At 47.5% G+C, this 14,094-nt stretch overlaps 1 protein-coding gene across 6 annotated transcripts in view; it reads left to right on the top strand.

Annotated features, from left to right (window-relative positions):
- Nucleotides 1-14,094, top strand: part of LOC137436728 (neutral alpha-glucosidase C) — a 105,159-nt gene that overhangs the window by 15,081 nt on the left and 75,984 nt on the right. For all 6 annotated transcript variants that reach the window (XM_068130769.2, XM_068130768.2, XM_078786732.1 and 3 more), the window contains one exon: nucleotides 1,406-1,436. In XM_068130769.2, the coding sequence (XP_067986870.2) occupies nucleotides 1,406-1,436 (31 nt within the window). The remainder of the gene's footprint in view (nucleotides 1-1,405; nucleotides 1,437-14,094) is intronic.

Below are 14,094 nucleotides of genomic sequence, written 5' to 3'. Positions count from 1 at the left end.
CGACAGGGTGATGATATAAGACGAGGGGGGAGGGGGGCAGTGTGCATGCCCCCAGATCATATATAATTATAACTTTGATTAAGGGCTCTTCAAACATTGAAGCATTTCTTATGACTGCCTCCAACGACCCTAAGCCAGGTGTAGGCTTAACGGTTAGGGTGGAGGGTTGGGATCCTAGGGTCCTGAGTTCAAATCCTGGTCAGCTGTTATATTAACACCAGGTGGGGTTGACTCAGCCGGTCATCCTTCCGAGGTCGGCAAAATGAGTACAACCGCACTGGGTCCTCTCTCAAGGAGGTTGGTGGCAGGATTTGCACTCTGGCTGCAGTAAAACACCTCATTCCGTAGCACACCACACAGTGGTGTGTGTCCGGATGGTGCTGAGGTCACTTTTATAGTGTTGACTAAATGACCAATATATAGAATAAACCATTGTCAATGCAATCTTCCATGGTGACAGACAGCTTAGAGACTTAGAGTACTTCAAAATAATTTCATACTTACATTATTTGCTAACTGGTATCTCCTCCCAGGTCATACTATCTTCTTCACTAAAGTATCAAACAAGCCGGCTATGCCGATGTTAGACTTTCGGTCTTGTTTTGCTGTATGATTGTATGAGCTGTATGATTCTTGGATCTTTGCTGTATGATCTCCTTAGCCTGCATATTTGCTCAAACTCACTGGTACTCACTCTTAGCAACTTGTGCTCAGACAGATGGACACACACACACACACACACACACTACACACACACACACACACACACACACACACACACACACACACACACACACACACACACACACACACACACGCCCACACACACACACACATGTCTGTGCAGCCTTCTTGTGCTGAAACTGGCTCACCCCTGACTGGTGTCTGCCTTAGCTGTTTTTCACATGCATTGACCAGCAGTGCTGCTTTGGTGAGTGCCTCTTGTGCGATCCAAGGTTCAACTTGCACCTTACCAATCTTGTGTCTGCAGTCCAGTGTCTGGTCTCAGACTCTCTTGCATCCTGCACATGTATGGCCACTGCTGTCATCACCTTTCACCTCTCAACCCAGAATGTTCATTTTCACCATGGATAACCTTTCACCCTGCACAGCCAATTTCCTGTCTTATCTTTCTTCTTTTCCATCTTTCCTCTGATGACCCTGGTTGATTGTCGCAGGCTCTCTAGTACAGCTCTAGTGGTGGCATAGCCTTGCTGTAGCCTCCCCCAACACTCATGTCAGTCTACATGCCATCACCATAAATATATTTTCCCACTACACTTGAACTATTAGAGGCTAGTTTGATATTTTATTTTGAAGCATATCATGTGTATGCATTGGCATGGTGCGATTCTGAATGGCCTTCCGTCTTGAGTCATATTGACTGTTTTTTCATGTACCACAGTTCTGCAGCGACAGTAACAACAATCGAACATGTAAGTACATTTATATTATTATGTGAGATATATTAGGCTCCTCAGTGGAAAAGTCTGCTCTTACCTAAGATTAATTTTTGGTGGAGAGGTTGGGTATGTGACAATGACGAAATGATTAGATTTTGGTGAAGATCTGGATCCAGGTGCTAGAATTAAGGTGATTTTTTCACCATTGAGCGATAGCGCTAAAACGGATATATAGCATGATATTTCAAAAAGTTATGGACGGTATCGGACGAAACTTGGTGGACAAGTTGGGAGTGTGCCAAAGACAAATTGATTCGACTTTGGTGCTGATACAAATATGGATCTGGATATGAGAAATTTTCTTCAGTGATTCCTTCAGCATTGAGAGATTTGGCGAAAAATGATATATACTGTATATATATATATATGTATATATATATCTATATATATATATATGTATATATATGTATATATATATATATATGTATATATATATATATATGTATATATATGTATATATATGTATATATATATATATATATGTATATATATATATATATATATATATATATATATATATATATATATATATATATATATTGTTACGGATACGGAACGACGGCTCTCCCGTTAGCAAGGGGGGTTAACCCCTTGTCCGTTATCTGGCCGTCGCCCACTCCTGACGCTGCACCGTCCCCTCCGGAAAGGCAAGTGCGCAGCCTCGTCCGTACCGCGGACAGATGTTGATTGCCGAGCGGTTTTAGCAACCGCGGCACGAACCGTTACCAGGACTAACCCGATTCCTAGCGTTGGCCAAAATCGCGCCACAGGTTTTCAATGAGGGGAAAAGACAACAACGACGGATGTAGGGGAAAGAAAGGCAAAGGGTAAGAAATACAGATATGATTTATTTACTATTTACACAATTGAAAGCAACCAAGGAGTAGGAAAAGATAATAAAATAAAAACAGAAGAAGAAGCGGACACAGTGAAAATTCTAGCTTATCTATTACAGTCTTAATTAACCCAGGGACAGAACAAACAAAGACAGACTCACATGGGGAATTGCAGAGTGGATTGGCTGGAAGGAGGAATGGGAAGGCCCTGGCCACTGTAGGTGTCGAGGTCCGGCTCCAGGAGTCGACTCGCGTTCTTGGCGGGAAAACCTTGGTGTCTCCAACGCCACTCTCGTTCGACCCTTTGTGCTCCTCCTCAACTCAACTCTCAAAAGGCTTGCTGTCTCTCTTCACTTCACTCCGCCTCACTCCGCCTCACTTCTCTGCACTTCTCCCACTCTTTTGCACGCCAACTCGCTTTGTCACGGCAACTCAATCAACTTCCGTCCGTTTCTCTGACGCAACTCAACTTGTCAAAAGGCTTTCCGTATCTCTTCTTTCAGCCACCAACAACCAACTCCTCTTCCTGACGCATCCGCACGCGTTTTATAGCGCGCCTCGACCTCTCTCCGCGAGCTCTCTGGGCACGCCTACCGGGTCGCTTACTGCCGTGCCGGTTGGCTCGCACGGCCTCCTTTGGCTCCGCCCTTGATGACGAGGGGCGGCCAATGCCCTGGATTCGGCGGCTCCTCCCCCTTCTTCTCCGAGCCCACCTCGTGGCTAATGGAGTCGCGGTGAAAACCGCCAAGCAGCTGCGGCGAAAACCACAAGCCCAAAGAACAGCGGAATGCAGCAAACCGCGCAGAGGAATTTGTTAATGCGGCTGACAAAAGGGGGATCCCATGGAGGTTCTGGGGAAATTGAAAGGGGATACTACCTTGTTTGAATTCGATGCAATGCAGTGTTAACTAGTTGGAAACAGAGCCTTAACCTAATACACAGAATAAGGAAATAACTACCAACAAGGAGGAAATCTATGATTTGGCTACGTGATGGTATATGACCTAACTAAGGGACACCCTTTGACCTTTATACACAACAACTGGAAGAAGGAGGGTGACATTTTACAACTTATTACACAATAAAAAAAACACAATTCTCATATCCACAACAATATATATATATATATATATATATATATATATATATATATATTGTTGCGGTGGTTCAAATTATCCCACTCTTTAACAACAATTTGTTGTGGGGCCGGGTTCAAAACCCCCTTCTTGCACAACAATTTTTTTTTCGTGATTCCCCTCGGTTAATACCAGAGAATCACGAATACCATCTAGGTGCAAGTGCGTGCCGAAGAACCGCGCGATCGAACCATCGCTTTCACACACCTTATTCAATTGCGTGCCGGGCGGATTTGCACGGTATGGAAAGCGGCGTTACCCCACGAGATTTATGGACCTGAGTCTAGCCAAATTTGGTCCCGGATGATGCTAGGCCAATGGAGAAAAGACGTACCGAACAGGTTGGAAAGTAAGAACAAAATGTACAGCCTTTTATTTAGAAGGCACAGAGAAACAGCCTGGTGTTGGCTTGGCGCTTGGGATCCTAGGATCCTGAGTTCGAATCCCGGTCGATCCCTGAATTAACACCAGGGGGGTTGACTCAGCCTGCCATCCTTCCGAGGTCGGCAAATTGAGTACCAGCTTACTGGGATGAATGATCCCGGTGTGTACCCCGGTTTAGAATAGGTACACTGTATCGCTGCTCATCGTAAGAGGTGACTAAGGGTTGGCGTCAGGAAGGGCATCCGGCCATAAAAACTGCTTCAAAAAGGGAACCATGAGGTCATGGGGTCCGCAAGGCTGACCCCCGCTTTAGTGGGGAAAAATGGCCTCAAAAACGATAATTCATTCATTCATTCAGAGAAACAGACACGAAGTTACAGCTGACCAACTCTTACCTACTAATAACCCCGACTTGGCGCCTTCACACTCTGACACACACACACACACATTCACAGGAAAAAGGACACTGGTTAAGGGCGTACTGATGTACGTGCTGGAATTCCTCGCAATTGGCCACGTGGTCTGGTGTGTGCAGTTCGCGGCTCAATGAGGTCAGGTCCATCAGTGGTGTGGTGTTTCATACCATCAGTGGTGAACCGCCATTAAGGTATCCCATCCAGCTATGCTGTACCTTAATGGGAGCGATAAGTGCCATCTGCCACATGGCACATTATATTACCTCTGGTATCCACCACTGATGGTATGAAATCGCATAGTGACTGGTATATAACCGAAAGGTTTTCAGTCATAAGTGGATGCAGTACTCACTGCGTTGCCCTGATGAGCCCCAAAAAGGGTGAAATCTGGTCGGTAACTGTGAGTTTTACATACACTTATGACAGTATCTGAACTAAGATCAAAATTCTGCTCTGTCAGAGGGTTCTCTTGAGAGCTTGACAGGCAGAGCGTATGTACATGGCAGTGACGTCATTACTTGCGCTCATTGAAAGCTGGAGAACTGAACATATATTTGGATTGGTTTGCTCCCGGCTGCATCCAGGGGATTCCATATAATGAGTGGATACCAGAGGTAATGTGCCATGTGGCAGATAGCACTTATCACTCCCATTAAGGTACAGCACAGCTGGATGGGATACCTTAATGGCGGTTCACCACTGATGGTATGAAATCGCATAGTGACTGATATATATATATATATATATATATATATATATATATATATATATATATATATATATATATATATACACACACACATCACCCACGGCTTACTTATCTGGTTGTCGGAAGACCGATCTCTGTCTAACTTATCTGGTCGTCGGAAGATCGATTCCTGCTTACGTATCTGGTCGTCGGAAGATCGATCTCTGTCTAACGTATCTGGTCGTCGGGAGATCGATTCCTGCTTACTTATCTGGTCGTCGGAAGATCGATCGATCGAAGTATATATATATATATATATATTGTTGCGGATATGAGGACTGTATATTTTTTTTATTGTGTGCTTTATTATTGTGATTATTGTTTATTCTGTGCCTCCTGCCTCCGGAGCTGTGTAAAGACCAAAAGGGCGTCCCATAGTCCACAAGCATACACGTCAGCCAAGTAATAGAATATACCTGTTGATAGTTATCTCTTATTCTGTGTTTTAGGGTAAGGCTGTGTCTCCCATTAATTGAAGTACTCCATTGCACCAGTGAAAGAGATAGATTCCCTTCCATTCCCATCACCAATTACCTCCGATCCAATTGCCGCCATTGGCCACGAGGCAGGGTTGGGGAAGAAAGGCGTGTCTCCACCTCGTCATAGAGGGGGAGGAGTGAACCAGCCCCGCTCGACCAACCATGAGCCAAGGGTTTGGCTACAGAGGGCGGAGGAAGAGCGGTCGGGGAGGTTCGCAAAGGTTGAGGGGCGGGGGCCTATATAACCCAAGGCAGGGGTGTGGCCAAAGGAGATGAGTTTTTACCGGCAGACACAAGGGAGCCCAAGCCGTGGAGAGGAGTCAGAGAGATTCGCTTTTACAAGAGACTGGAAGAGTTGAGCTTTTACCAGAGACAAGACGGTTGAGCTTTTACAGAGAAGAGAGAACCCGTCACACCAAGGCTCCACCAAGCTCCGTGTTGGCTCCACCAAGCTCCGTGTTGGCTCCACCAAGCTCCGTGTTGGCTCCACCAAGCTCCGTGTTGGCTCCACCAAGCTCCGTGTTGGCTCCACCAAGCGTTCACCTCCAGCCATCCACCTTCTGCCATTCCTGGCATTCCCCGCGTGAGTCAGTGTTCTGTTTGTTCTGTCCTGGGTTAATTAAGACTGTAGATAAGCTAGTATTTGCACTGTGTCACCTGCGTCTTATGTGTTGTAAATAAACTTGATTGCTCCTTTTTGCTTGTGTGTGTAAATAATAAACCCCATTACTCGTCTGTACGTCTTCTCGTTTTAATTCCTTTTCCTCTTGCATTGCGTCGTTTTTGTCTTTTCCCTCATTGAGCAGCTACGGTGCGATACGGCCAAAGTCTGGGTGAATCGGGTGAGTTTTGTTAGGTCGCGGTCTTACACCACCGCTCGGTCTATAACATCTGTCCGCGACCTGTAACAATTGGTGTCGGGGAGTGAGATCGATCCGGAGCGCGCTTCACGCGCTCAAAATTATAAAGTACCGAAATTTATTTTGTTTTATAAAGTAAAACCCGAATTTTGAAATCGCGCCATGGCTGTTCAAGGCGACGGGATGCCGGTGGGAGAGATAGAGGGGTTAGAAGTAACCCAGGATCAAATGGAGGGGAGCAATGAGGAGGCGGTTGAGGGAGTATCAGACGCACAAAATGGCGTCCTCGCGCATGTGGGTGTAGCGGCACCAAATTTTGCCGCGACCGTAGCAGCGCCGCTGGTGGATTCGAACCTTTTTATGTTGCAAATGAGGGCCCTTATGGAACGAATGGGAGACCAAATTGTGGGAATGAGGGCTGATAGTGAGCGGTTGGGGAACCGGATGGATGCTCAGGGTGAGCGATTAGAGGGCCAAATGGGGGTAATGAGGGACGAAGCGAGGGGTACCGGTGAGGGGTTAGACAACGGGATAAAAGAGGTGAGAAATGGGTTAATGGGGCTAGAAAATAGGATGGAGGACAAATTGCGGGAAATAGGGGAACAATCTGCCAGGGAAATCAAACGAATGGGAAACCAGATAGAGGAGGTGCAAATCGGGTTAGAAAGTAAACTGGATGCTCAGAGGGATGAATTGGGACAGATGAGGGTGGCATCTACAAAAGAGATGGGGGAGATGAAAGGGGAGATACGACGAGGTGTGGGTGAGGAGGTTTCGGGGCTATGCGAGGAGGTAAAGCGAGGCGAAAAGCGTATAGAGAAAGAGGTGAGAAATAATACGGCAAAGTTACAGAGGGGAATAGAAGATCTGACGGAGGAGGTGGAACAGCTGACAGAGGGACAAACGAAGTTAGTGGAGCAGGTTCAAAAGAACACTGCAGTACTCGGAGGGTTAAAGGCGACACAAAAAGAAATTAAAAACGAATTAATAGCGACACAGAGGCAATGTCAGATGGTACGGGAGGAACTGACAATGAGGGTGGAGGAGGTGACAGAGATAATGGAGACAAAGGACCGGCAGGTGAGGATGCACATAGAGACGGTCACGGTAGCCTTAGAGGACGAACTTGAGGAGACGCACCGAGAAATATAAGAGGTTAAACAAAAATTAGAGGAAGTGGGAGAAGAGGTGAGTGAAATTAAGAAGGGACGGACAGAAACTAAGAGAGAAATCCAGGAGGAGGTAATGGAATATGTGCAAGGTCGGTGCTCAACTCATGATGTGATGCTCACTAACCAAATAAAAAGTTTGCAGGTGGCAAAGGAGGTGCGGAGACGATGTACAGAGGTGAGTGGCAATGTATATGATGTGAGGAAAGCTTCAGTCGGCTTGGGGATTGGTTTGGATCCGGGTGTTCGTGAGAGGCCGTTGGTGAAGTGTGCGACAGGTCTGGTGTGCGAAAAAAGAGGTGTGCGAGAATGTCCGACCATGGGGTGTGTGAGGAAAAAGTGCACGCCGAGGAGTGAGTGTGCCGTCAAGAGTGAGTTGGTCGAAGCGCGTGTGCGAGGGGGTACATGGAAGCGCGGTGTGGTGAGTGTTACGGAGGAAGTAACGAAAAAGTGTGCACGAGAGAGGTGTGTAACGGACGGGTGCATGAGGAAAGAGTGTGCCGTCGAGAGTAAGGGTGAGTGCGCTGTCAAGAGTGGAGGTGAGAGTAGTGAGAGTGAAACGGAGCGTGAGTTGGTTATGACAGGTGAGCGAGGATGTACACCTGGAATGGAAGGATGCACACCTGGTATGGTAGAGCGTGTGTGGGAAGGCACATTTGAGTTGGTAGTGAGGCACGTGGTTGGGTGTGTGAATGAGAGCACACCTGTGATTGTCACAGAGGAAGTGACCGAGGAGGGGGCGCGAAGAGGTGTGTTGGTGAGGTGTGCGACCAACGAATGTGTGCCAAAGTGTTCGGTGGTCAGGTGTGTGACCAAGGCTGGGAGAGGAATGAGTGTACCGAGGTGTGTAAGGAACGGTACGACGAGGAGCATGGAAACAGCTGCATGTATGAGCAAGAAAGGGGTAGCGTATGCTTGTAAGAATCCAGGTGAAGCGTCGACGGTAACCAGGCTAGAGGTTAGAACGACTTATAGCCGACTCGGGCCCTCGGTGCGCGTCGGGCAGCTTCGCGTGCCGCGAGAACCAGCGGGGATCCGAGCCACGGCGGGTTCGAAAGGACCGCCGTGCGCGATCCACGCTGGGCCTCGCTTGGAACGGCCGCGTCCGGGCTCCACTAGGCGGAGCGGGCCGCCCGATAGGAAGGGTCGTCATGGCGACCACTTTCTATTGAGACGTGCCGGCAGGTCGAGATCGGGACATTGGATGGCTCCACGCCGAGGTGGTGCGTGGGATCTCGGCCCGGGTAAGCCCCCGCCCCTGCCCCGAATGCGGGACGCATCCAGCCGCCGGCACAAAAGAATCCGCGTTCATTGCTCGGCTGTACGAAGCCGGGCTGTAGACGTGAATTGGCGCACCGAGAGGATGTAATAAGTAGACGGGTGATGGTGATAGTGATAGTGAATTGATACGAAATTTCGAAAGGTGGGTAGAATTGGCAGTAAATGGAAAATTTTTGAATTGGTTGTAATCTGGACGAACAAAATTGATAGTGAGAGACCCCCGATGTGGTGGGATGGCAAATCCACCATCCCTCACGAGGTGGGGGCAAATGCGCAATAGTTTATGGGGTGGCTATGACAACCGAGCCAGGGAGGGCTTGGGTAATTGTAGGGATCTAGCGAAGATGACATTAGGTAACGTTAAGTTTAGATAGTGACTGATACCTGTAGTGGGGACGCAGGTAGATAAGTATGGATGATAATGACGAGGGAGCGCAATAGTTTAAAGGGACGACTGGGAAGCGCAAGTTTCAGAGGGGAGTAGTTAGCTGAGATGATGCCGTGTGTGTGAAGATGGAACAGGTGTGATTGCACAGGTGTGCAACTGGACAGGTGTGTGGAGCAGTGTATGAGTAGGAGTGATAGTGATGTGTGTTGTGTTGACCAACTGGTCCAGGAAGAGGAGGAGGGTGCAGGTGGCACCAGGTAGGATTGCACAGGTGTGCAACGACAGGTGAATGAAAGACAGGTGTATGGAATAAATGGTATGGAGTATTGGAATGGATGGTCGTGGAGTGAGTATGGTGGAAATTGTGGAGTGGAGTGGATGGTGCGAAGGTGTGAATGGGGGAAGAGTGGACCCCCATCACGGATACCCGGGGCGGGTAGTGCAAGTGTTAGGTAGAGGGTATAGGTAAATTGTGGTTGGATATTGGCATCTGTGGTGCGAGGTGAAAGAATGGTATTTGGATGGGTGCATTAGTGTCGTGGAAATGGCTGGGCGTGTAGCCTGTTAGTGTGTGTAGTTGGTTGGGCACTCCACCACTGTGAGGATGTCGGCCAGGTGAGGCCGCAGGTGGGCTCTGGGAGCCGGTAGTAGTTGTTGTGGATGGGGCCCGAGGATCCGGAGGACGGACCCGGGTAGCCCAGTGCCAGAGGGCACCGAGTGGGGTGACAGAGCCAGGAGGGGCCTGCCCCAGTTAGATAGGTTAGGGTGAGGAGCTAGGTAAGCTCGGGTGGCAACTACAGTGGTGGAGGTGTGCAGGTGGGTAGACCTGCTGGGAGAGTTACACGTCGCAGCCCAGAAATTGTGCGAGGGCACCGGGAGATGAATCGGGGGAGTGAGACCCCAAATTGAGAAGCACCACATTTTGGTCAATGGGAGTTGGTTTTTAGAACGCATAGTGTAAGTTGGCCAATGGATTGGCAGGGAGAGACCCCGGGTAGTGTAAAGTGTGTTAAAGTCATTTAGAAAGTAGTTAGGATGAAGTCTCCTCGCACCATCTGCATCCACTCACCGGAGGTGACAGGTACTCCGCACCATGCCATGTTTTGATTATTTTTATGATGCAAATGTTTGGATTGTGAGACGCATCATGACGTGGGTGTGACATTGTGCGTAATTCCATCTCTCCCTCCTTATGAGGATTGATGATGAATTGGTGATGGCAAATTTTGAAGTAGAGGGATTGTGGAGACGAATTTGGTATAGGGGAAATATGGGGAAGACGTGACAGTAGTGACGAATTTGTAAATGTGTAGATTTTTGTACATATGGGGTAAGGGCAAGGGTAGGGTAGGTGACAGGGGGGGTGACGTACGGTAGGGACGAGCTTTCTCACTTCGCCCTCCGTACGCATTTCGCCTTGCATTGCCTTATTGACGTGTACCCTTGTGACCTTACCCCTCGCTCAATTGTCTTTCCCCTTTTGTCTCCCACATGACCTGTGCGCCGTTGGGCGCCGAGGGGAGCGTGCGTGGGTCGGCCATTGTGCGCCCGAAATTCCCAGAACCAGCTGTCTGCATCGATGCACCACATTATGGACCACATGCCTGTGGCCGAGCACCACTTATGGACCCCATGGGTTGGGGCATGGCCCCTCTGCTGGAACCGGCCATGAGGGCCCGAAATCTTGCTGGCGGACCTTGGCCACAGGGCACCGATGCCCCACAGGTGAACCACACATAGTCGGCCCTGTGGGCCATAAATAAAGCAAATAAAAAGGACACATTGGGCACACTTTATTGAAAATAGGCCGCCAGTAAGCAAAGCAAAAGAATGACAACAACTGAAAGAAATAATAATAACCAGCAGAGGGAGCCGAAGAGCAAGAGACCACCTGCAGGGTTAGGGGTTGTTGATTTTATTTTTATTGAACATTCATTGAACAATGGTGACTGCACCGATTGGTGCTTGGGTGTGTATTGGTGCGTTTTTGGGTGCATTCATGGTGCGTCGATGCAGAGCAGACTGTCTCCCCCCCAGAAAGAACAATTACAGGTCCTGGGTTAGTTTTGTAAATAAAAATAGCGTCAGTGTAAATAATGCTCCCCACCGTCAGTGTTTAGTTTGAAGACCATTCCGCAATTCGGTTAACTGTGGGCGTAAGTCTGTTAGGCAGGGTGCAATGGAGCAGCGGGACACATTTATTTATGTTTTAAAACTGTCGCACTCAGGGTCAGGTTAAAAGTAGAGGGAACTACACCTACGTGTCACACTAAATAAAAGTTGTAGGCCCGGGATGTGCCTAAGAGGAGGAGGGTGCAGTGTTGCGGATATGAGGACTGTATATTTTTTTTATTGTGTGCTTTATTATTGTGATTATTGTTTATTCTGTGCCTCCTGCCTCCGGAGCTGTGTAAAGACCAAAAGGGCGTCCCATAGTCCACAAGCATACACGTCAGCCAAGTAATAGAATATACCTGTTGATAGTTATCTCTTATTCTGTGTTTTAGGGTAAGGCTGTGTCTCCCATTAATTGAAGTACTCCATTGCACCAGTGAAAGAGATAGATTCCCTTCCATTCCCATCACCAATTACCTCCGATCCAATTGCCGCCATTGGCCACGAGGCAGGGTTGGGGAAGAAAGGCGTGTCTCCACCTCGTCATAGAGGGGGAGGAGTGAACCAGCCCCGCTCGACCAACCATGAGCCAGGGGTTTGGCTACAGAGGGCGGAGGAAGAGCGGTCGGGGAGGTTCGCAAAGGTTGAGGGGCGGGGGCCTATATAACCCAAGGCAGGGGTGTGGCCAAAGGAGATGAGTTTTTACCGGCAGACACAAGGGAGCCCAAGCCGTGGAGAGGAGTCAGAGAGATTCGCTTTTACAAGAGACTGGAAGAGTTGAGCTTTTACCAGAGACAAGACGGTTGAGCTTTTACAGAGAAGAGAGAACCCGTCACACCAAGGCTCCACCAAGCTCCGTGTTGGCTCCACCAAGCTCCGTGTTGGCTCCACCAAGCTCCGTGTTGGCTCCACCAAGCTCCGTGTTGGCTCCACCAAGCTCCGTGTTGGCTCCACCAAGCGTTCACCTCCAGCCATCCACCTTCTGCCATTCCTGGCATTCCCCGCGTGAGTCAGTGTTCTGTTTGTTCTGTCCTGGGTTAATTAAGACTGTAGATAAGCTAGTATTTGCACTGTGTCACCTGCGTCTTATGTGTTGTAAATAAACTTGATTGATCCTTTTTGCTTGTGTGTGTAAATAATAAACCCCATTACTCGTCTGTACGTCTTCTCGTTTTAATTCCTTTTCCTCTTGCATTGCGTCGTTTTTGTCTTTTCCCTCATTGAGCAGCTACGGTGCGATACGGCCAAAGTCTGGGTGAATCGGGTGAGTTTTGTTAGGTCGCGGTCTTACACCACCGCTCGGTCTATAACATCTGTCCGCGACCTGTAACAATATATATATATATATCTATATATATATATATATATATATCTATATATATATATATATCTATATATATATATATATATATCTATATATATATATATATATATCTATATATATATATCTATATATCTATATATACAGTTATGTGAAAAAGTAAGTACACCCCGTGTAAAGTTTTGACTTTTTCAACATATTTCAACATACAGCTATTTGATCTTCATTTCAACAATATTGATAGATAAAGGTGATATAATATAACAAATATCATGGAACATTTATATTTTGTAGTCCATTGTATAATTCAAATAAACATAAATGCAAATTTCGCATGTGGAAAAAGTAAGTACACCCCAACATTTATCACTACTTCAAATACCTAAAATTGGAATCAGGTTCACCAGCTCAGGTGCAAAGGATTAGAACATCGTTAGAGAGGATCTTGGAGGAACCTGTCTTATTTAAACCTCAGACATTTAGTTTGGTTTGCTCTTTGTTGTTGAAGTGTGTGGCATCACCATGACCAGATCAAAAGAGCTCTCTGAGGCCTTCAGAAAGAAGGTTATAGATGCCTACGAGTCTGGGAAGGGATTTAAAAAGATCTCCAAACAATTTGAAATCAATCATTCGACTGTCCGGAAGATCATCTACAAGTGGAGAAGATTCTAAAGAACTGCCAACTTCTTCAGGCCAGGGCGCCCCAGCAAGTTCAGCCCGAGAGCAGACCGCAAGATGCTGAAAGAAGTCTCTAAGAACCCGAGAATGTCATCACGGGACCTACATGTAGCTCTTGCCACTGTTGATGGCAAAGTGCATGAGTCTACCATTAGAAAGAGGTTGCACAAATTTGATCTACATGGGAGGTGTGCCAGGAGGATGGGCAAGCACCAGAAAGAACATTAGGGCAAGACTAAAGTTTGCCAATGAACACCTTGACAAAGACCAGCACTTCTGGAACAATGTGCTCTGGACAGATGAGTCAAAGGTAGAGCTATTTGGCCACAGTGCCAGAAGACATGTTTGGCGAAAACCAAAGACAGCATTTGAACACAAGAACCTGATACCAACTGTAAAGCATGGTGGTGGAAATATTATTGTTTTGGGCAGCTTTGCTGCATCAGGGCCTGGGCAGCTCACCATCATATAATCCACTATGAATTCTTCATTGTACCAGAGGGTGCTTGAGGATAATGTGAGGCCGTCTGTCGGAAAGTTGAAGCTCAACCGAAGGTGGACCTTGCAACATGAGAATGACCCTAAACATACCAGTAAATCCACCAAGGAATGGCTGAAAAGGAAGAAATGGAGGGATCTGGAATGGCCAAGTCAAAGCCCGGATCTAAATCCCATCGAGATGTTGTGGGGGAATTTGAAACGAGCTGTGCATACAAGAAACCTCTCAAACATCGCACAGCTGAAATAATTCTGCATGGAGGAGTGGGCAAAAATTTCTCCCAGTCGATGTCAGAGACTGGTAGACAGTTATAAGAAATAC

Source organism: Myxine glutinosa, chromosome 11 (assembly GCF_964187855.1).
Source record: "Myxine glutinosa chromosome 11, kmMyxGlut1.1, whole genome shotgun sequence".
NCBI classification, from domain to species: Eukaryota; Metazoa; Chordata; class Myxini; order Myxiniformes; family Myxinidae; genus Myxine; species Myxine glutinosa.
Note: the sequence above shows the minus strand (reverse complement) of the source record. Positions and strands in the feature narration are given on the sequence as shown.